The sequence below is a fragment of the Panthera pardus genome, unplaced genomic scaffold, assembly GCF_024362965.1.
Source record: "Panthera pardus isolate Hobbes unplaced genomic scaffold, ASM2436296v1 HiC_scaffold_2, whole genome shotgun sequence".
NCBI lineage: Eukaryota > Metazoa > Chordata > Mammalia > Carnivora > Felidae > Panthera > Panthera pardus.
The window spans coordinates 19,640,317-19,663,806 of record NW_026526765.1 but is presented as its reverse complement, the minus strand read 5'-3'; the positions used below and the strand labels follow the sequence as shown (position 1 = coordinate 19,663,806).

Genomic DNA, 23,490 nt, shown 5'->3' with positions numbered 1-23,490 from the left:
CACATTCATGTCATTGGAAAGTTTCTTGGAAGCTATGTGTGTTTTCAATTACTAAAAAGCATCAATCTTGCAACTTATTGAGAGTGGTTCCCTGGACAACACAGTCATATGTTACTTCTGAGGGCTTTTTAGTTAAAAGCAGACATTTCTTGAGTTTTTCAACCTTACCTTATTGTTTGTGAATAGCTAAAAAGCAGTAAAAAAATATTTGTCATCTGGCTTCTCTCTTTCTTTAAAGTACATATCCATTTGGGTTTCTTTCCCGATATATATATAATAATGAGTTATTTGTCCAGGAATCAGAAAAAATGACTTTGATCCAAATTTGATGGCTAAAGGCTAATTACTAAAAACCATTAACTAAAGAGAAGACTGCCTTTATTTATTTATTTATTTATTTATTTATTTATTATTTAGAGAACGAGCACCTGAGAGTGGGGGAGGGGCAGAGAGAGAGGGAGAGAGAAAATCCCAAGCAGGCTCCATGCTGTCAACGTAGAGCCACACATGGGGCTCGACCTCAGGAGATTATGACCTGAGCTGAAATCAAGAGCTGGACACTGAACTGACCAGGCACACATGCGCCCCAAGAGCAGACTGCTTTTGTAGACCCAATAATACCAGTAATACAATATATTATCTGTATGTGTGTGTTTTAAAACATATATTTAACCTAACAGTTTTATGTTCATGTAAAAATGTTGTCACAGCCAAGTCATTGACATAAGCTCCGAAAAAGAAAAAAGCCTTTCAAATAATATAAGCCTGCTTTAAATAGAAAATAATCAGTTTAATATTTCTACATGAAATTAGATGAAAATGTCTGTTGATGTAAATAAATATCAAACATTATTTAGATAAACATCTAACTAATTTTTGCATAATTGAAAGATATTGTCTTCAGTTTTTAATTTTTAGGCTGCACATCAGTGTGTCTATTCTACCTTACGACTACATTTTATATGAATACTTAAAAAAATGTTTGTGATGATTCCTAAATTATAATAAATGCCTTCTAGAAGTTTAGAAAATCTGTGCATTGTTTTCATATTTCTTATCTGCTGAAAGAACAAAATAAAAATTGTAAACATAATCTCTTATTGCAAATAATCCAACTGTGAGCCCAGCATACAAACTGCTTATTGGTTGGGTGGTTCAATTAAAGAAAAACTTATAATCCTTGTGTTGTACAAAGCCATGCTTGGTCCCTCCTACATGTTAGCCCAGGATGCAGGGTAAGAATTCCATGGAGAGCAGGGGATATTCACATCTAGAGCCTGCACATCTATTCCCAGGTAACACTCAAGGTACTTGGGACCCATTATTTCCTGCCCAAACATCCCTGAGCTTGCTTCTAGGTCCAGAGAAGCTCTCTCCTCCATGTCAGTCACCCAAAGACCAGACTTACCAACTGTTATATGCATCCCTAACCTCTGGGGGCAGTCCTAGGGAATATCTGTTAAAATACAATATAGATGGAATTTGCCCACGAAAACCTGGAATCCTAGGTAGCATTTACACTGGGATGGGTTGTGCACTGGGCTGAGATGCCCACATGAATGCCTGCAAAGCTCTTTGACGTGAGTGGATTCTGGATGATTAATGTTGTGGGCATAGGCAAAGAAACAGACTTGCTTAGCATTGTCTTGTTCCTGCACAAAACTTGTTTGAGGTTTTTAGGAAGATACATTTGGGAAGGTAGGAGACTATATAAGACATATATGATTGTAGACTTTGTTAACTTGGTTTATAATATTAGAATACATAAATATCTATTTGTACTCTTTTTCTGAGTTTCAAAAATAGCTGTGGGCAGTCTCTCTCTCTCTCTTTTTGTATGAACCAAAAAATAATGCATAGTGCTTCTAACATAGGAGCTATACCTCGTACACCTTTGCCTTTCTTACAGTTAAGCTATCACTAATTCTCCAATGGAAATGCAATAACTAATAGTAAGTTTATAAGAATTTCCTAAATAATAGGAGAATAAGAGAATTTTCCGCTCAAGAAAGAAATGCGAGAAGAAATGTTTACAGAAGCATATCAAGACCAACGACATAGCTTTGTCAGGATTTAATTGCCTATGAAAATGGTTATTTGCAAAGCAAAGTAAAGGGGGGAACTGTGTTTGGTTTATTTTTATTACTTTTTCCCATTTAAAGTAAAAATCACACTGGTATCTGAAAGGCTAGCCTTGCTGTTTAAGATACACAGGTGAGTGTGTTCATACTTATTCAAGTCACATTTCAAGAACTAAGATAACTGACCCCATTATTCAGTGATGGGACATGAGAGACTGTTTGAATTCTTTCAGCATTATGTACTTTTAGGCATTATCATGGATATGCTCTTTTTTATTTCCCTTAGCTTCATTCAGACCAAGATAAAGGAGACGGATCACTCAAATATATTTTATCTGGAGATGGAGCAGGTACTCTTTTTATTATTGATGAAAAAACAGGTGACATTCATGCCACAAGAAGAATTGATAGGGAAGAAAAAGCCTTTTATACTCTGCGTGCACAAGCTATTAACAGAAGAACTTTGAGACCAGTAGAACCAGAATCTGAGTTTGTGATCAAAATCCATGATATCAATGACAATGAGCCAACGTTCCCAGAAGAAATTTATACAGCGAGTGTTCCGGAAATGTCTGTTGTAGGTAAGTTCATTTATAGGAGTTATCGTGGTATGTAAAAAGTATACAAAATAATTACCAGAAATTTTTAAAATGCTATGATCAATTAATTGACATTTTTGAGTCCCTCCTAACAGTACTTATTTAATTTCCTCATGTCGGAAATGAGTTAGAAAAAAAAAGATGAATCATTTTTTACATGCCATGGATTTGTAAATCTTTGCAAATAAGTAGATATTTCCTTTAAAAACCAATGAAAATATCATTAAAATTTAGTAGAAAATTATGAAAATATAATATCTTTGTCACATGGATTTGTATAACAGCTAGGTAAAATTCTGACCCCAAATATATTATAAGCACATTTAGATAAATATAGATGTAATATAGTCTTCATATACATTCTCTAGGTATAATTTGCCTAAAGACTTTGTCTGGTTTATCTAAATGATACAAAAGGTGAAAATGATTAGATTATCTAATTCATATTATTTTAAAACATATTTTTCTTATAAGCATAATCCTGCTGATATAAATCTCTTATTCAAACAAACTAGTGGAAATCCACAATCACATACTGATATGCAAATACAGATTTAGGCTGTAGAATCTGTAAGATGGAAGGCATGAAAAAGCTAGAAGTATAACACTCAAGATAATGGAACTTTCTTTTTCAATGGAAATAAACAGAAGTTGTTATTTGTAAGCAAAGAAAGTTAAGATTGCCTTATTTTTTTTATTAAATAGAGAATGACAAAAAACAAACATCAGGAAACAAAGGTAACATTTTTTTGGAGATAGATATTTAGATTTGGTAGAATAAATTTATTCCTCAAGCATGAGAGAAGTCATATAAGCCAATGCAATAATTCTGATTCTTTTCTTTTAAGTTACAATGGCACATTTTCAACTCTGCATTTCTCAAAAGCATTGTTCTGGGATTATTATTTAATATTTACTTCACTAAACCCCGAGGACTTTGGCAATTGCTTTATGATAAAGCTCTTTTTTTTATATCTTGAACTTTATTAAATAGCTTTTAATAGTTCATGGAACTTGGGATCCTCTTGGATTGTTTCTAAATTTAGAATTTAATCTATTCATAAAATTGTATTCTAGAGCAGATGTTAATTATTTTTATAGTCAATTAGTGGAGAGGAGGAAAGAAGAGCACACTTACTCCTTTGTGATCGGATATGCCCTTTACATGAAACAAATCTATTATGTGAAAATGAATTTTAATATCAAACCTCATCATATGTAAAGTAACTGCATTTATTATAGTCTGATACATTGTAGCATCATCTACAGGTGCATAAAAATATACCTGTTGGCTAATTAAATATGTAACTGAATTCAGAGTTTTCCTGTAATAACACTATATGTATGATTTTCATGTCAATTATATAGAAATGTTTCTTTAAGAGGTCATTATTAAAGCCAACAATCATTCAAGTCTTCCATGAAAACCAGTGCTTTTGCTCCTCCTTCTGGTGCTGTGCAGAACTAAGCTGAATTTGGATACTTCAGGTACTTCCGTGGTGCAAGTCACAGCTACAGATGCGGATGATCCTTCCTATGGGAACAGCGCCAGAGTTATTTACAGCATACTTCAAGGGCAGCCATATTTCTCTGTGGAGCCTGAAACAGGTCAGGAATCGTGAATCAGTTGTTACTTTAAGTCATTAGGATCTTTTCAAGTAGAAAAAAGGTGGGAACGATAAGACAAGCATTAACAGTACTGCTTACAGAAGAGGGATGATATCACACTTAAAGACTTGAGAATTTAAGTGAAATGATTGAGTGAGCTAACGGAAAGAGACCTGGCTTTATGTTTTTTGCATATGGGTTTAGGTCGCTATATAGTCAATATGGTATTCTTTAGGTAACAGAAAAACCGCACAAATTGTAAAATATTTCCACTGAATCACTTTCATGATTTCTAGATAATTAATAACAAAAATATATTCTGTCTTTCAAAAAACCCTAGATGTATAATATGTGGTCTTAATCAACTAATATTTGAAACTTTAATGAGGATAACAAAAGTTGTTTTTTTTTTTTCTTCCAGGTATCATCAGGACTGCTTTACCAAACATGAACAGAGAAAACAGGGAGCAGTACCAAGTGGTAATCCAGGCCAAAGATATGGGTGGCCAGATGGGAGGCTTATCAGGGACCACAACGGTGAACATCACACTGACAGATGTAAATGACAACCCACCTCGCTTCCCCCAGAGTAAGCTGCCTTTAATGGTCTTTCCACATGGCAAAAGCTTTAGACTAAAAAGAGAAAAGATATGGAAAAGGTAGTTGTCAATCATTTAATTTTAAAAACATTGAAAATGTGCTACAAAAGTGAAGAAAAAAAAAAAAGGTCCGTATGCTGATGCATTCACTGTTACTGAAATGTAAAAAAAATATATTTTGGATATATTTCATTTAGAAATAGGGATCTATGGATGATCACAGAACCTGTCCATAAATATGCTCTGCATCCATGACTACAATCCAAGAACTATTTCTTTCAGTTCGCAAAAAGAAATGATGTTTTATTGGAAAACAAAGTCATACTTCTACAATGAATGTGTTTACTTCCACCTAGAATTTAATAAGAAGGATCTTAACTTGAGGGTAACATTTTTCAATAAAATATCTAATTTGTCATATTATGAGGACTTAGAAAGGGCTACATAGCCAGAACATAACAAACTATTCAGACTTACATTTAATATCGCTGTGTCAGACTTACAGTTACTCTCTCTGTGTTTGGAATGGTAATCATTCTAAAACATTTTGTATTCCTGACCTATTTAGTTATAAAACACTAAATCTATTTAGTGATAATGTCATGTATTTGGATCTATTTTTGTTATAAAATGAACTCTTCAAGTTCTCAAAATAGATCAAGAATAGCTTAAGAACCGTTAGCTTCTGACCATATAACACATGCCTTTATTCATGTGTTATACACATGAATCCCTTTTTTATACAAATTTGTATAGACATGCAATTAGAGTGGGTGATGTTAGATCTGAATGGGCAGCCCAAGTATCAGCCAATTTCCTGCTCATTGGAAAAATCCTGTACTTTAAGATGGAATTTTATGTTGTTAGAAATGTGGCATAAAATGCAGGTTGTAGTATCTTTGTCATTATTTTTTAGCATTTTTTGTGTGTTCACTTCTAAGTTGATCTCCCAATTCTAGTTTGATTTTTGGCTTACATACTTTTGGGAGAAATTATTAAAATGTAGGTTTTTGTGATATTTATATTTTTACACTAAAGACTATAATGCAGAAGGAATCATGATCTAAGAATTTGTTGCATTATTTTGACTGTTTCAAAGAAATTTACCTCTTTTCCATGTTATTTTTATCTAACTTTGATGAGTAAAAATAGTGTATGATTTGAATTGATTTGTCTAAAATCTTGTGTGTAGAAAAATTATAACATTCACATAGAATATTTTTTGAGCACAGTAATCACTTGTTTATTATTCATGATGATTCTTTTGCTAAATATTAAGGAATGTCCCCATTAGGTCTGCCATTGTGGTGTTTGGCTCCAAACAGAGAAAAGGGTATTTCTTTATGCTCTTTTCAAACAGTCAGACTACAGCTCCAATTACCTGTAGCATCAGCAGGAGAAAGGAAAATAATAATCCCTATTATTTCTTCTCAAACAAATCTGAAGACATGCTTAGTGGCATTAAAATTCAAATCTCACATTTTGTAGATATTTCTGACCACCTCTTAACCTGAACTTGTTACCAGGAGAATTAACATGCAAATCCAGTAGAATAAACCATAACTAATTACTCACATTATCCACGAGAGGCAAAAATATTCCTTTAAAAAAGTATTTTTTAAGTCAATAATAAATGACCACTAAGAGGACTATTATATTTTAAATGCTCAGGAACATATATACACATGTCAAAAATGCAGTTCATTTAAAAATGATAATCCGATAAAGGAAATTAATAGATTCTAATTAAGCACAAAAATCAGATATTTGAAAGATAATAATGTCCAATGAAAATTCATTTTATTATTTTTTCATCTACTATGATACCTTTATTAATTCATTTAATAATTTTTTCCTTTGCTTTTGTTGAGTCAGAATTTATGATTGGCATCTGACAGATACATTACACAAGCCCTGATATAATTATAATAGTAGTGATGATGATGATGATGATGATGAAATATTGATAATAAAAAGAAGCAGCAACATAACACATTTTCTGAATAACATGTTTTTTGGACACTGTACCAAGTTATTGATTGACCTATTGTTATTTGATCACAATATCTCATTTAGGTCAATATTACGATCCCCATTTTACAAATGAGAAAACAAAAGTTCTAGATGTTAAGACCAAACTCCAAGTAATGCAGAGTAGGGTTGCAATCCATGTCCAAATCCAGATGTATAGCACAACACATTTAGAGGAATTGTAGAGCACCTTGTATCTTGCCTCATTATTTTTTAATTATAGCTAGAAACATAATTTGTGGATTTTTATTTTCCCAATTATATTTTCTGCGATGAATATTTGCAACCATATCTTACTATTGGGAACATTCAGTCATGGCAATTAGAATACCACTTGATAACCTCAGTCATCTAATATCCAGAAAACTAGTTTTTAATTTCCAATATCATTTCATTAAATAGCTAAGATTTGGAGACAGTTCCACAGTTTATGAAGTCTTTCATCTGTGGCATAGCATTGAGAACTCAGAACTAACCTATGTAGATCCCTTGTTAGTATTATTATACTCAATGCATGGAAAAAGTAAAGGAGATTCAGAGTGGCAATGATAAAGACAACAAACCAATGCTGCCTAATTGAAATATAATGCAAACCAAAATTGTGCGCCACGTACGTAATTATAATTTTTATCAGCCATCTAAAAAAGTTAAAAGAAACAGGAGAATATATTTTAACCATATATTTTCTTTAGCCTAATAGTGTCCTTTAGATATGTCAATATAAAACTTAATTCAGGTATTTTATATTCTTTGTTACCATAATTCTTTGGAATACCCACTTAGATAATGTATTTTCCAGTTGCGTCAAGTCTCAATTCAGACTAACCGTATTTCCACTCGATCACTGCATGGAGTGATTCTGCATGAGTCCCAGCGCTGTCTTCCTCACTTAGTAGCTTTTTCATGTTGGTCAGTTAAAGCAACCCTTCTGTTTTTCAGTGACAACGAATAAACTTGGATAGCAGTGCGTACTCCATGGTAGAGTTTAAGACTAAATAATTCAACACCTATGAAACACTTGACCCAGTGGCTGGCACTAGCGTATTTATGTGTTAAGTAATGTTGATTTGTTCAAGTGCTGCTCTATTACTATTATTAGTCAATATTATAAAAGTGGCCTCAGAACTTAAACTTGCATGCAGATGGGCTGATCCAAATTCCGTATTTCCCGATATGGTCCATCTGTGAAAGATAAAACTCTCAGTCATTTGGAAGGGACAGTGAAAGATGAAAACTCAGATGTCCTGCTTCATTGTTTAGCTTATTTTATTGTGTGGATCTATAACAGTCATTCCCCATCAGGGACAATTTTGCCACCCCAGAGAACATTTGGCAATGTTTTGAGACATTTTTGCTTGTCTCAGCTGGTGGCTTCTACCAGCATCTATTGGGTAGAAGATAGGAATGCTCTAAACATCCTTACAATTCATATGACAGAGAATAATTTGGCCCCAAATGCCAATGGTGCTGCAGTTAGGAAACTTTGATGTGTTATATGAGGATCTGTTCAAGTGAAATAATAAATTTATTTATCTGACAATATTTATTGAAAACACACCGTGTGGCGCCTGGGTGGCTCAGTTGTTTAAGCGGCCAACTTTTGATTTTGGCGCAGGTCATGATCTCACAGTTGTGAGATGGAGCCCCCACCTCAGAGCCTTCTCAGGATTCTCTCTCTCACCTTCTCTCTCTGCCCCTGCCCCACTTGCGCATGCACATGCTCATGTGCTCTCTCCCTCAAAGTAAATAAACATTAAAAAAAAATGCTTGTACCAAACACTATTTTAGAAATTAGACCTATGAATGTTGTCAACAAAGGGTCCTGGTTTTTATCCCTATGACCTTTCATTACAGTAGGTGAGGTCATAACTTATCAGACATAAGTAAAAATATATATATGCAAGGCGTTGACTCAGTCATGGATAAAAAGAGGAACATGTGTGTGCCAAAGGGAAGAGTAGGGGAAGATCTCATTCGGGAGGGGATATTTTATCCAAACATGGCAAGATGAAATAAACTTAGCCATATAAAGAGATGTGAAAATCCCCGAAGCAGACTTAACACCATGTGTGAGACCCTGAGATTGGAAACTGAGTGATTATGTCAAGAACCAAAGATGGTGTATCTGGATCATACCAAACAGGAATAGGTTGGTGGGAGATTAGATTAAAAAGCTCTACACTCCCAGGAGCATTGACAATAGCAAATTTTTATTGGTATTAACAAACATATAACTGTGTTCCTGACCTACGTTATCATCACGGTCCTGTGCTTTTAGAAGTATACAGGTAGGTGAACATTAATATAATATGGGTGCCCAGCTTAGTGTGATTCTAAAAGAGAGGCAATGGATTAGAAGGTTAGGGGGCACCTGAAAACTGAGTTCTAAAAGTATTTTCTGCTCTTTTGCTCTAGATACTAACTTGTATTTTTCAGTCTCAAAAAGATACTCTATTGAATTTGTTCACAATCCTGCGTTATATCAAGTGACATAATTTTTAAAATAATAAGGGAAACAAATCTATTGCTTACCTTTCACTGACAGGTACTATGTTTGTACCTAAGCGTATGAACATTAATGTCTTGATTCTTGATTATGAGTCATATATTGTCTAGCAATAGAGAGAATATTTCAATAGGAAATCATGTGTAATGAAGGAACTATGCACAGAATGCAAGGGGCATACAGAATAGTAGCACTTATCCAAATTGGGGGGAGGGGTGAAGGTATGAGTACATCATTTACCGTGGAAGCTTTTTGGGGGAATTTATCTCTTGATCTAAGTCTTTTCTTAAAACTACTGTATGTCATAAAGATAGAAAAAGATGAAGAGTTCACAAAGCTGGGAATTAGCAAAATCTAATTTATGAAAGGGCATATTCTGTGCAGGAAAAACAAATGATAAAGGGCATGCTTCAAAGTGGTGATGAAGATTCTTTGGTGATAAAAATGATAGATGCTTTTTTTTAAATATATATTTTTGATGTTTATTTATTTTTGAGAGAGAGAGAGAGACAGACAGACAGACAGAGTGTGAGTGGGGTAGGGGCAGAGAGAGAGAGGGAGACACAGAATCCAAAGCAGGCTCCAGGCTTCGAGCTGTCAGCACAGAGCCCAGCGTGGGGCTCGAACTCACCAACTGTGAGATCATGACCTGAGCCAAAGTTGGACGATTAACTGACTGAGCCACCCAGGCACCCCTGAAATAATAGATGCTTTTAATGTTTGCTTTTCTGTAGCTTCTATTTTTATATGTTTTTGTAACTTGATAATGCCAAAACAAAACAGAATAACAATGGAAAGGACAAAAGTGACAATTACTTCCAAAAAGTCCAATTAAATCAGCACTGGATAGCAGCTATTGGAATTTACATAATGGGAGTAATTGCAGATGATCTTTCCCAATTGGTTTTCATTGAAATTATTTTGTAAGAAGCTGGAGGATATTAAGTTGAGGAATAAAAGAAGAACAGGAAGAAGACTGAAAAAATAATGCCTGTACTTTAAGAAGTAAGATGAATAAGAAAATAAAATAGACAAACAATATAGTAGTCAGAAAGAAATCTTGAATTAAGTGTGGTTTAGTAGGTAATTTCTTAAAGTCTCCTATGGCCCAGTCACAAAGTGGGAATTAGGCCACAATGGCCAACAAAGGACCTGAGCTCCTAGTTGAAGATGCAGACAATAAAGTGATAGCTACAGGAACATAATGTGATGTCTGGTTGTGTGGTAAGTGTTGTGAAGAACATGAAGCAGGTAAGGGGCTAGATAATGGCAGGGGTGCTATTTTAGGGAGGATGAGTAGGGGAGGCTTTTCTAAGGAGACCTGAGTAATTTTAGGAACTGAAAATGCATACAATTAGACAATTTAGCTTCCCTAATCATAGGTCTTACATATACAATACTTAGAGGGTTAACAGTTAATAAATAAGGTCAGGGGCCCACAGGTGGCTCAGTCAGTTGAGCATCTGACTCTTGATTTAGGCCAAGGTCACGATCCCAGGGTCATGGGATCGAGCCCCATGTCGGGCTCTGTGCTGAGCATGGAGCGTGCTTCTCTCTCTTCCCCTCCCTCTACTCCTCTCCCCTGCTCATGCTCTCAATCTCTGTCTCTAAAATAAAAGTAAATAATTTAAAAAATGATAAAAATAAATAAATAAATACAGTCACATATGTAAAATGTCTTCAATAGTAACTGCAATATATAATAAGTTCTTGATAAAACTCAATTTCCTCCTCTTCCCTTTTCTTTCTTCATGAGTGTATCTAATGTTTCTGATCTCATTCCTTTCCTGTCTCTGATGTTGTGCTGCTGTTCTTTGTGGCCAACCAAAGATTAAATAGAAGTGCCTTAAGCCTGGAGAGACCTGTAACCTCAGTGGCCAGAACAAAATGAATGTGCGTACCTCATACAAACGAATGAATACTTTCATGAATGAGGACTCCAGAGCCTGTTTTTCTGCTCTCCAACCAGTCAGATGCTCAGTGGTCCTTGTATGGTGCTGTTTCATTGTGCTAACCCAGAACATATAACACTTCCTCACCTAAAATCTAAGCTCCTGGTATCCTGCTTGAATACTTTAGTCTTTTTCATTCCGTATCCTTTTTTCTTTCCCTAAAATAAGAAAAACAAAATAGACTCCATGGAAAAGGTCTATTAAAAATATTAAATTACAGCAACTTGATCTCTGTGGGATTTGGAAAAATCAACTGGGACAATAAGATTTATGTCCAATGACTTTAAAAAAAAATCTCTGGGAAAATGTTATAATAACTGATTTTCATCCTGACCAGAGTAAATGATTAAGAAATATCTGATCTGCAGAACCCAGTGTCTTTGCCTTGATATAGCAGAGAATGTTATATCATAAGACTCTCAAATCCATTAAAAACAAAAATAAAACAAAACAAAATAAACATCTAGAAAGTAGGTTCAGGATTAGGGAAAAAGCATTTACAAAAGCACTTATGCAGATGGTTAGGGTCTCAGCCAGCCAGCTGGTGCTGGGGACTTGGATCTAGTTCTTGAATGGGACAGTAGTTCACTAGAACTCAAGAAGAAGGAAGGCAGCTAAACCTCTGAAACCCTGGCAAAAACTCCAAACCACAAATGAGACAAGTCTAGGGCACAGCTCAAGACCACAGCTCTTTATTCACATTTAGCTGCTTTCCCACACATCCTATCACAGACAACAAAAGACAGAGAGAGTAGATTATTTTCGCATCTCCTAACTGTAGGTGTGAGCTCCTGAGAAAACCAGCTCTCATGGAACCATGCCTCTAGTCTACTTAACATTGAGTCACAGACATGTTTGCACCAAGCTTAGGTGGACAAGTGGGAGTCAGGAACCAGTAACTAGTACATTTATGCAATGTTGAATGAGCTGAAATTCTATGAAGGGGAAAAATTTATAAAATGCAAACAAATTGGGTGATAGTTTTATTTGTATTTATTCTTCATTCTCTTAAGTTTTAGGGCATTATGTGTGTAGATAATGATCAAATCTATGAGAATTTGATATGATGTTTATTATGTCAGTTTCCAGATCTATCCCAAGTACACTCAAAAGAGTGAATTTATATTTGTTCACTATATTTTTTTGCCATGAATTATTAAGGACAGTAACAAAAATCAGTTCATTGGGTTGTTAGTTCTGAAAATTGACACAGAATTTCTCCCTTATAGGAAAGTTTTTTATTAAGATAAATAATAGGTAATAAGACACTTTCAGTGTACAAATAAACTTAATAAGACTCTAATTTTCTGAATGTTTTAATACCATCTCTTTATATTCTCTCAAATTGTATCTAAAGATTATACACAACTATAGCCAATTGAGAAATAATAGCAAACAATTCTAGAATCACTCAGAGCCCTAAAAAGATATCATATGTATATTTATGTATTTTATCTAAATGACCTAGATTGGACACTGACTGACTTTAGTTAGCCCATTAAATTACATAAATATGGGTTATCCAGTTTGCCTAAATTTCAAAAAAGCAGTATAAAAATAATAGTAATAAGCACAGTGTTATAGCATGTACTGAGAACTATAAAATACAAAAAAAAACTCATTAAGTCTTCACAATATCTATATAACATTATAACATAATTGCCTCCTCCTTTTTATTAGTTAAAAAAACAGATATGTGTAAACTTAAGTTACTTGTACAAAGTTCTATAACTGGGAAATAAATTAAAGTCAGATTGGGGATCAAGGTTCTTTGGCTCAAAAATCTACACTTCTAACCACTACACCAAGAAAGAAATTGGTACATGAAAGACTCTCTTCTTTATCTTCCCTGGATCATTTTGCTTTTCATTAATTCCATAATTCACTACTTGTATGTAGATTATACAGATAACTTTAGATAAGGTATACTAAATTCTTGAAATGTCTATGCATTTGCTACAAATAGGGAAATGAAACCTTTATAGGTTGGTGCTTTTGCAATTCCCAGGGACCAAACATGAGTGGCTGTTTTGTTTTGTTTTGTTTTGTTTTTTTGGTGGGATCCTTATACTCCTTGGACAGATAAATAAACAGGTTTGCATCAGACAAGGTCTTTCAAGGAAATGTCTCTATGATATACGTAGGGATTTAAGACCTGTATATTCAGTGAGCTGTGAGACTACCGTAATCCCTGCCTGGTACAAGAGAGATTTGATTTAATAAGTGCTGATTTTTCCTTTGTAAATAGAGTCAACCTCTTCTCTACTGGGGATTCTAAGGTAATGTAGGCCTCAGGCTGATCTGCATATTTTAAAATTATCAAGCACATTTCAACTAGAGCACATTTCAACTAGAGCAACAGTCAGGTATGTCCCAAGGAAGATGCTTTAGCCTGAGAAAGAAGGAATGAAATTTAAAATATCTCTTTTTCCCTTTTCCATTGTCTAGGGAAAAAAATACCTTTATATTCCTTAGAACTGTTCTATAATTTTTATTGGTTAGAGATAACTATGATTTTTACTGTGACCACCAAAATATTTGTAGGATTCTTCCCTATGGTTCCAATGTCTACAGTTTATAATAATTACAAAGAAATGGTGTTGTAAAAGCATTCCTTGATTTATAAAATGTTGAATGAAGTCATACAGTGTGGGCAGGAACTATGCTAGTAAATAATAATAAATTAATAAAGAGAGATACAAGATACAGGATACATCCACAAATGGTTTGTATTTTGAAGGGTATAGACACAAACTTTCCCTTTCCTGTGTCCTCTCTCTCTCTCTCTCTCACGCACACACACACACACTTTATAGTTTATCTCACACCCCATGTCTTCTTTACTTCTTTTCTTGCTTGTTTTTGCACATAGATATAGGTTATGTGTATGTACGGATGTGTAGTTATAAGTATACATACTCATATATGTATGCACACACATATGTATGTTGACATGCATGTTCCATACCCACCTATAATTGGAGAATGGTGCAATAACATCCATACTATAATTACCAATTGAAGTCTAAAACATCAAATGATAAACTCTTCAGATGTAAGTGGATCAGGAAAGAGAAAATTATATAAGAGTTCTCCAGGTAGGAAAACAAAGGAAATGAGTTCTGTTTGGTATGGCTGGACCTCAGGGTTTGCAGCAGAGATTATGAGACAAGAAGGAAAATGTATGGGCATTGTTAACATCAGGGAAAGGGATGGATATAAAACTAAAATGCCATATAGATTATGCAAAGGAATAATTATGCTAATTATTCTGGCAGCAATGAAGCACACTGCTTGGATCACAAGAGCAACAGTTGATGAGAGTCTGGACCAATGCTGAGGAGAGGAGGAATTTGAGACACATTTAAGTGGGTGATCCAATGGACTTGGTCATCATGTCGACAAAAGTTTTGAAGGAGAAAGGAGAGAGCAAAAGAAAAAGCTGTTTTATAGCTTTTTACCAGAAGACATTGTTTGAAGAGAGAGACAGGGATTTCAGCTTGATTTGAAGATTTTGAATTGAGTTTCAGATATCTAGGAGTAGTGAAAAAATATGTTGATCCGAGGTACACACATGACATATAAGTGAAAACAGACATGTATGATCTCAGCCAGGCTAAATGTTTAGAGGGACATAACTGGGGAAATGCACAATACTGCAAATCTGATGAAAGATATAAATTCCTCAGAGGAGTAGTGTGCATGGAAATTATACAGAAATCCACTTGAAACTCCCCAGTTATTCCACGGAGAGTTGCCTTCGACTAAACCATTTGGCATTTTGAAAAAATGGGATTCAAAGTTCCTTTGTATCCTTCAGAGCAAAGTTGAATAATACCCCCGGATGAGTATAGATATAAATACTTAGATACAAACTAGCTGTGTAAATGTTTGGCTGTTACAGAGGTTCTAGTATGCCTATTCAGGGACACATTGCAAACATAGGGGCCACCTAATACAATGTTAATATGCTTATGAATGACTAGTTTAAGGTTATCTTAACTTCTCCATGTCCTATGTATAATTTTGTTTCTATACATTGCAATTGTGTGCATTGCATTGATGCCAAACCTCGGAGATGATCTCAAAGATACGTATCCAGATGGATTTCCAAGTCCCCGGGAATCAATGGGCAGCTTTTCTTAAAGCTTTGTCCTGTAACTTTCCTCAATGAACAGGAAACTAAGACATCATGCAGCATCTTGTTTTGCTCTAATTTAACTTCAATGCCCAAAGCTAAGCTGGTGATCACGTCTCCAGTGCTCACAAATTTAGGTTTCTGTCTTTCCTCTGGTGACAGTCTTCAGTTCCAGAGCCTCATTCCTTTGTCAGTCTCTGGTGTGACTTTCATCTCTCCTCTCCTTTCTCCTAAATGCCCATTTAGCGTTGCATAATTTCCTTAACCACTGTGCAGTTTTCTCCAAGGAGCTTTATCTCGTTTTTAATTTCTTCCTGTTAAGCTCATTAAAAAACATCTTTTAAACATTATACAATGGAATGGTTTATAAACGTGCATAATTGTGTCGTTTTTCTTAAAGCAAGTGTTTGAGATTATTATGCAGCGTAGAGATGTTACAATAAGATTACACACAAAGCAAATAAAAAAAATTAAACTAATGTTAAATTATTTTGTTGATACATATATGTGGTGCTTTTTTTCTTTTTTTCATCACAGTGTTAGAAATGCTGAGAGTTCTTACGTAAATGTGAATAGCAACAAGGGCAGGGAACAAAGAAAAAAGACAAATTCTATCTCTTTGAGCCTTACTGTTTTTTATCAACAAAACAAAACTGCAACTATTTCCTGCCAAGCTCAAAACCTGAGTTTGCCCTTGCTGCCGTCCCACTGGTGTTCTGGCATCTCTTTTGTTGTTTCTGAGGATGTCATCTTGTCACATCTCTTACTTGGCTTATCTTATGTCTTTCCTCCAGAGTCTCCTACATTGAGCTGTCAATTGTTTCTAATTCTAGTACACAAATCTGCAGCGTTTTTAATATTCAAGTGCAAAGGTCCTATTGATCAAAATTTTGGTAAAACAGTGACCTGGAATGTTTAATCTGAATCTTATAAAATCAGAAATACATCAAAATTGGGTGAAATCTTTAGTAATGAAAATTCAGATGTGATGTGAGGTTGTCAATAATGGTCTCCAAGTGCACTTCCCATACCTTTTGCCCAGTCCTTACAAAGTCTCTGCAATATTATCTTTTAGATTTGTACTTCTAACCACGACTTTCCATATATGAGACACAAATGGCAATTTCCCCTTGCATTCATGCCTTTGTGCTTAAGTCGATAACCAAACTAAGAACATACTCCAGGAAGAAACATTTATCTGCCCTAAACATTAAAAGAGAAGCAAGTGATTCAATCTGACACCTGGGAATGAGTTTAAAACAACTATAAATTGGAATTGATAGGAAAGCGTACCACGTAATTAAAGCTCCATCAACTGTAAGAGTAAAAATAAGGAGCATGCAAATAGATGTCTTTAAGGAAAAATGAAATGTTAGATGGGTGATAGGAGCTACTGTGCTTTTGTCAACGGACGCGTAACAATCTGCCTCCTTCCGATGTCTCTCTTGCTCCCAACCCCTACGTGATAAACACCCTTGCAGACTCCTAATGAAAATAATTTCAGTTTGTTTGACAAACTAGGATACTTGTGTTCAGCAGAATACTCTTGGAAAGGAATTATAAAATAGGAATGAGTAGTTCTTTCACACGTTTAAAATATAGAAATGCAGTCTATTAACTTTGAAATAGACCCAGTGAATCTTCTCCCTAAATAAGTTTCTGCACATAAACATAATTCCAGAGAAAGTATTGTCAAATTGTATATGTTGGGCACTGAATAACTAGTTCTTGAACAAATTAATTACTAGAGCTGCCATAGAATTAAAAACAATCATGACTGCGTATATTGTATGTGTGTATATATCATACTATTTGAATTATTTAATAGAGAGCTAAATCTATACTATTTTGATGAATGGGTTCCATCTTAATTGTGGCTTTTCTGGAAAGTATGAGACACCTTGAACATACTTTTATTAACATTTCAGGGGTAAATAAGTATATGTATGTGTCTGTATGTACACACATATTCCCAACTCACCTACTATATGTGTTTGTGTTGTGTGTGTGTGTGTGTATGTCCCTTACAACAAACTACTGTGGAATAGAACTGAGATATACATACTAATTTAGTCTTATTATAATATGAACCAATGGAACATGGTCACTTCCTGTTTAAGTCTCAGAAGGTACTGAAAATTAATGTTTACTCTCCTCAAAAGGAAATAAATTTTGCAATGGAGATAGTCCCTTCACCAACCAAAAAATAAAATGAAGTGATAAATAATTTTGGATTCTTGACCAGAACTATAATGACAAGTTTAAAGCAGGCAGATTTTCAGAATCTAAGCATGTGCCTAAAAATACAACCAATCTCAAAAATGTCCAAGCTAAAAATAAAAAGTGGGAGAACAGATTTCCAGAGGCAATATTCAGTGAAATCTGTGTGACAGTAAAATTAATGAAACAATAAAATGTTTTATTCTTTTGTTCTGTCTGTCTGTTAAAAGAAGACCCATGATTAGGAAACCTTTTACCAGAACCTGATAATCCCTAATATCATCAAGAAAATTTTCTACTTAAGGTTTTAAAAAATATTTTGCATCGAAGTATTAAGTTTATATATTTTTTTAAAAAGGAAAATAAGCCACCTCTTCCATCCTTCCTCACCTGTAGCTCTAATCCTCACAGAAAACAACTTCAAACTGTAACTTTTTCAGTTCATCTAGGTTAAGCTACAATTCTTTAAGCAGTATCTTATTGTTTGTTGAAATATTTTTATATCTCACCTTTGACTTCCTTTCATGATTAGTGAAAATGGAACGCAGTAACATCTCAATCCATTCTCCCCTAGATGTAATTATATCAGTTTTTCCCCATTGCACTATCCATTATCTTAGCAAATTTAAGTAATGTGATTAGGTTTACTTTATCCACTATTGCCAATCTCTCTCTGTCTTTCTATCCCAACAGCATTTTCCCAGAATCACTACATATATATATATATATATATATATGTATTTTTTTAATTGTCTAAAAAAAAAAACCTGCAAGTTTCAAAAGGAGCTTATCAAAATACTATGCTATGAACTATGTAAAATGTTGACCATTGTGCCACCTTTTTAAAAATTTTTATTTATTTATTTAGACACAGCAGGTGGGGGAAGGGCAGAGAGAGATGGAGAGAGAGAATACCCCAAGCAAGTTCCGCACTGTCATGGGGTTCGAACTCATAAACTGTGAGATCATGACCTGAGCCAAAAACCGAGTCAGACGCTTGACTGAGCACCCAGGCGCCCCTGGGCCAAAATATTTAACAGAGCATATTCTGGCTCTCAAATGTTTCTAAGACAAAGCCAGATATTTTATTTCCCATGCAATAATTTCAGCTATTGAATATGAGCGATCCTCTTTACCAAAGTTGTATTTTTCCAAGATATTACAGCTTTGAGCTTTTCACGTGCTCCGTGTACAGCTGCTCAAAACTCGTTCGCGAGCAGCCCCATAGCACTTAGCTTCATTTTGGCAGCGTTCGGGGTTGCACACCTAAAGCCCTCTTATTCCCCTCCCAGCATGGGCTGGCTAATCTCTACAGCTCAGGAAATCCTGCTATCCCAGACTTTCCTTTTTTACTTCCGTACTTTGGATAGAAAACTGTCTACATCTCATGTATTCCCATATCTTGATTTAGCACCTTATTTTCCTGGAATACATTCTTCATAGGTTCTTTCAAAAAGCCCAAAGGGAGAGAAATTTGCTGAGTCTAAAACTATCTTTATTGGGTTATCACATTTGATTAATATGCTGGCTGGGTTGAAAATAATTTCATCATCAAATTTTGATGACATTGTTCAATATTTTGCTAGGATCAGGGGCTACCTTGAAAGGTCCATTGACATTTTAATCCATGTCTTTTTTTTTTTTTTTTTCAACCACACAGTTGCATATGAGTTTTCAATTGCATATACTTCCTTCCATTTATCCTCTAGCCCTCAAATTCCCACATTGGATAATCATAATCTTCAGTTTAACCCATCCATTATTTTTTAACTTCAACTATTATATTGTAAATATCTACTGTATTTGGCTCTTTATCAAAAATGCCCGGGCACTTTTTATAGTTATTTTCTGGTGAGATTTTTATGACCACTTTTACTTCTTAAAGCATATTGAATATATTTTAAAATATTTTTATGTGATGGCTCCACACTCTTTTGTTGATCTAGCTCCAAGGTTCTATTTGTTTCATTTTTATTTGCTTTTGGAATTTTTTATATCAGTGTTTTGTTTTCCTGGGATACTCATGTTTCCTTGTATTGTTATATGTATTATTGTTATTGTATATTATATATTTATATTAATTTATAAGTAATTTTATATTAATATCGCATAAATACAATAATATATAATTAATATTTATATAATATATAGCATATATTATGTATTATATTGTTATAGATAATATATAATATATGAATCCCAAATATATATGATATGAAATAATATATAAATATATTACACATAATATATGATTATAATAATGTATAATGTATACACTATATAATATATAAATCTCAAATATATATTTGAACTTTGTGAGACATGTTATTGAATCCTAACTACCAACACTTATTTTTTTTTAACTTTTTTGAAATTTTTGAGAGCGAGAGAGACAGAGCATGAGCAGGGGAGGGGCAGCGAGAGAGAAGGAGACACAGAATCTGAAGCAGGCTTCAGACTCAGCTGTCAGCACAGAGCCTGATGCAGGGCTCGAACCCACAGTGATATTAGGACCTAAGACAAAGTCGGTCACTTAACCCACTGAGCCACCCAGGTCCCCAGTACCAACAGTTTTAAGTGATGCTTTGTTGTGTATATGAGTTTGCTTGTTTGCTTCAAATTTTCATGTATGTTATAATAACTACAAGAGAATATAAGTAGTACCACTTTGAATCATTACAAGGACTTTAAAAATAGTTTTCATTTATATGCATGATCCTCAAATTTTGTTATTTAATATTTATATTCATATATACATATATAGATAATTTATAAGTATACATAGAGCATTTACATATCCATAAAAATATATTATTGATTTTTATTGTTTATAGCTTATAACAATAATATCACACTGTATATAATTTTCTGATACATTCCTATTTCCATTTATTATTATGTATTTAAGATTCATATATATTTTTTTCACATAACTATAGCTCACGGTTTTCACTTTTGAATTTTGTTTGCATGCATATTATGTAACAAGTTTATTATTCTCATGCTGTTTGACATTTGGGTTCTCTTCCTTTTTTTTCCTTTTTTTTTTTTTCATTTTACAAATAGTGTTTCTATATGACATTTCTGCAACTATTCTCATATGCCTTGCTGGGCTTTGTTTATGCTACCATTTAAGTTTGCATTATATATTCCCACGTGTTTCCTGTTATGGGTTGAATTGTGTCCTCTAAAACATATATTTTTAAGTGTTAAACCTCAGTATGTCAGAATATGACCTTATGTAAAAATAGGGTCTTTACAGAGGTAATCAAGTTACAAGGAGGTCTTTTAGGGTTAGGGCTTTAATCCAATATGACTGGTGTCCTTATAATAAGGGGCAATTTGGACACAGAGACAAACATTCACAAAGGGAAGACAAGGTGAACACCCAGGGAGAAGATGTCCATGTAGCTGGAATGATGTCCTTACAAGTCAAGGAACACAAAGGATTTTGGGCAAGGCCCAGAAGCTAGAAGAGGAAAAGAAGGATTCTCCCGTACAGTGATCAGGAAAAGCATGGCCCTGCCAGATATTTAGATCTCAGACTTCTAGGCTCCAGAACTGTAAGCAAATTTCTGTGGTTTTGACACTTTGTTAAAGCAGCCCTAGCTAATTAGTACATTTCCCAAAACCATGGTGCCAAAATTAACACCCATCAGCTCTGCGTAATAGTTCCCATTACACCACATACTTTGAATACTTGGTTTTGTCAGATTTAATTTTTGTCAATTTAGTAGGTATAAAATGGTATCACATCATGGCCTTAATTTGCATTTGCTTGATTAAAATCCAACATATTTCTGTTTATTTACCTTTCTTGTTTCCTCTACTGTAAACTGTTCACCATTCATATTCTTGACCAATTTTTCTGGTAGCTTATGTGTCTTTTCTTATGGATTTTAGACATACTATGTTTTTCAAAGTGAAATTATTCTCTTCTCTTTATTTGTAACATGTTTCACTTTCTCTATATTGTCTGTTATTTAGAGAAGTTATTAATTAGAGCATAGATTGATTCATCAACCTTTTATCTTATGCATTGTTAATCGTTTGTCCTATTTTAGAAATCTTTCCCTTGCTAAAGATTGCTAAAATATTGGCCTACATTTACTTGTAAATTAAAGTTTTAGAAACAACTTGTGTGTGTAGTGTGTGTGTGTGTGTGTGTGTGAGCTGAAGATTGTTGCAGATAACCAAAAAGACACTGTCTCAGAATTTTTAACTAAAGTTTTTGCATATGGAAAGGAAATTGAAGAGGGACCTTTACAGGATAAAGTTGAAAATTGGAAATAACCACATCTCTGTGTAATCTCCCTCCCATGTAACTTAAAGCTGTCTTTGGCAATAAAATAATTTGGTTAATATATAGATATGCCTTAGTATTTTGTAGTTGAATAATTATTCTGAAACATGAAGGAAAAGGGGAGGAAACTTACGATGTTAATTCAAAGAAGTCATAAGGCAGAGATACCTGTAATACTCTGACAGAGCTGAATTAACCTTCATTAGGAAATTTCAAAAGCTTATTTATAAAGATTGTTGACAATATATTCCACTAAAATATTAAAGAACTATTTGTTTCCTAAGAATGTATATGCATATAAGTACATACAAATACATATGGATATATATACACACGTATATGTATTTATATACGTATGTACTTATATGTATGTGTGTTTCTATCTCACCAGGCATTTGATATGTTGTTCTATATCTTGTGGCACCTTACTCCATCATTTTCCTTCTTTTGTGACTTTATGAGTCAAATATTTACAACTGTATTTTTATTCAGCCATAATATATCTTTCCAGGGCTGGTAATGTCTCTCGCTCTTGTAAAAAGCCCTTGAAAAAGAAAGGTATGGCAAGAGGCAGTGAAGAAGAAGGATCCCCCCAGGTAGCATAATTTCAGTGGTTTTCTTATCCATACACAGATTTTCCCTGGAGTAACTGTAGACTGACTTGTAATCCTTTACCTTTATGTTGATGGATGCTACAGTGTCATCTTTCTCTTCTAGCGGTTAAAACTGCTTATGTCTGTAAAAAATATAGTTCTTCAGGATCTTATGAACCCACACTAGGAATGTAAAATGTTGTCAAAGGTGGTTTGTTTTTAGGTCACTTTTTCCTGCAAAACACTAATCCTAGTTAATTGTGGAGACAATTTGTTGTTGCATAACCCATCTGTGGATTACGTGGAGTTTGCTAGATGTCCTTCTTGCTTGAAGAGGCTATAAAAATAATGCTCAATTTTGTAGAGATGGTAAATATCCTCAGGCCAAAAGGGGATTTCAGTTTTCTACTTACTTTTGTAGGTTCTCATTTTCTGTCAACTTGGTGCTTGTCCTTTTTTAATACCTTCAAGTGTATATTTCTATCTCAATTTATGATCCACAAATATTGTTTTCCAGTTAAACTGAATTATCTAGCTTCATTGCCAGAAGCCTGTTTTAATGTCTTTCATTCAACTAAATTATTATTGTATTATCAATGATCACGTTTTCAAAATGATGGACAGTAGAAATAAGTTGATTTTTGTGTTTTTCTATGATCCCATTAATCTTTGATATCTCACTTAATTTCAGTCTGAAGAATTCCTGATCTCACTTTCCATTCCTGTGACAAATCTCCAAGAAAATTTAGTTTATATTATGGAAAACACTTGTGACCAGTGTTTGGGCATTAGGGTTGTGTTTCATGCTAGTGGAATAAAATTCTACGCCTTTTCAGAGACAATGATTAAAATAAAAACGT

General features: G+C 34.1%; 1 protein-coding gene across 3 annotated transcripts in view; it reads left to right on the top strand.

Annotated features, from left to right (window-relative positions):
- Window positions 1-23,490, top strand: part of LOC109267758 (cadherin-10) — a 179,327-nt gene that overhangs the window by 101,845 nt on the left and 53,992 nt on the right. For all 3 annotated transcript variants that reach the window (XR_008423673.1, XM_053906905.1, XM_019450741.2), the window contains exons 3-5: window positions 2,368-2,662; window positions 4,169-4,288; window positions 4,710-4,877. Coding sequence is in view for 2 of the 3 variants with exons in the window: in XM_053906905.1 (XP_053762880.1) it covers window positions 2,368-2,662; window positions 4,169-4,288; window positions 4,710-4,877 (583 nt within the window). In the remaining variant the exon portion in view is untranslated. The remainder of the gene's footprint in view (window positions 1-2,367; window positions 2,663-4,168; window positions 4,289-4,709; window positions 4,878-23,490) is intronic.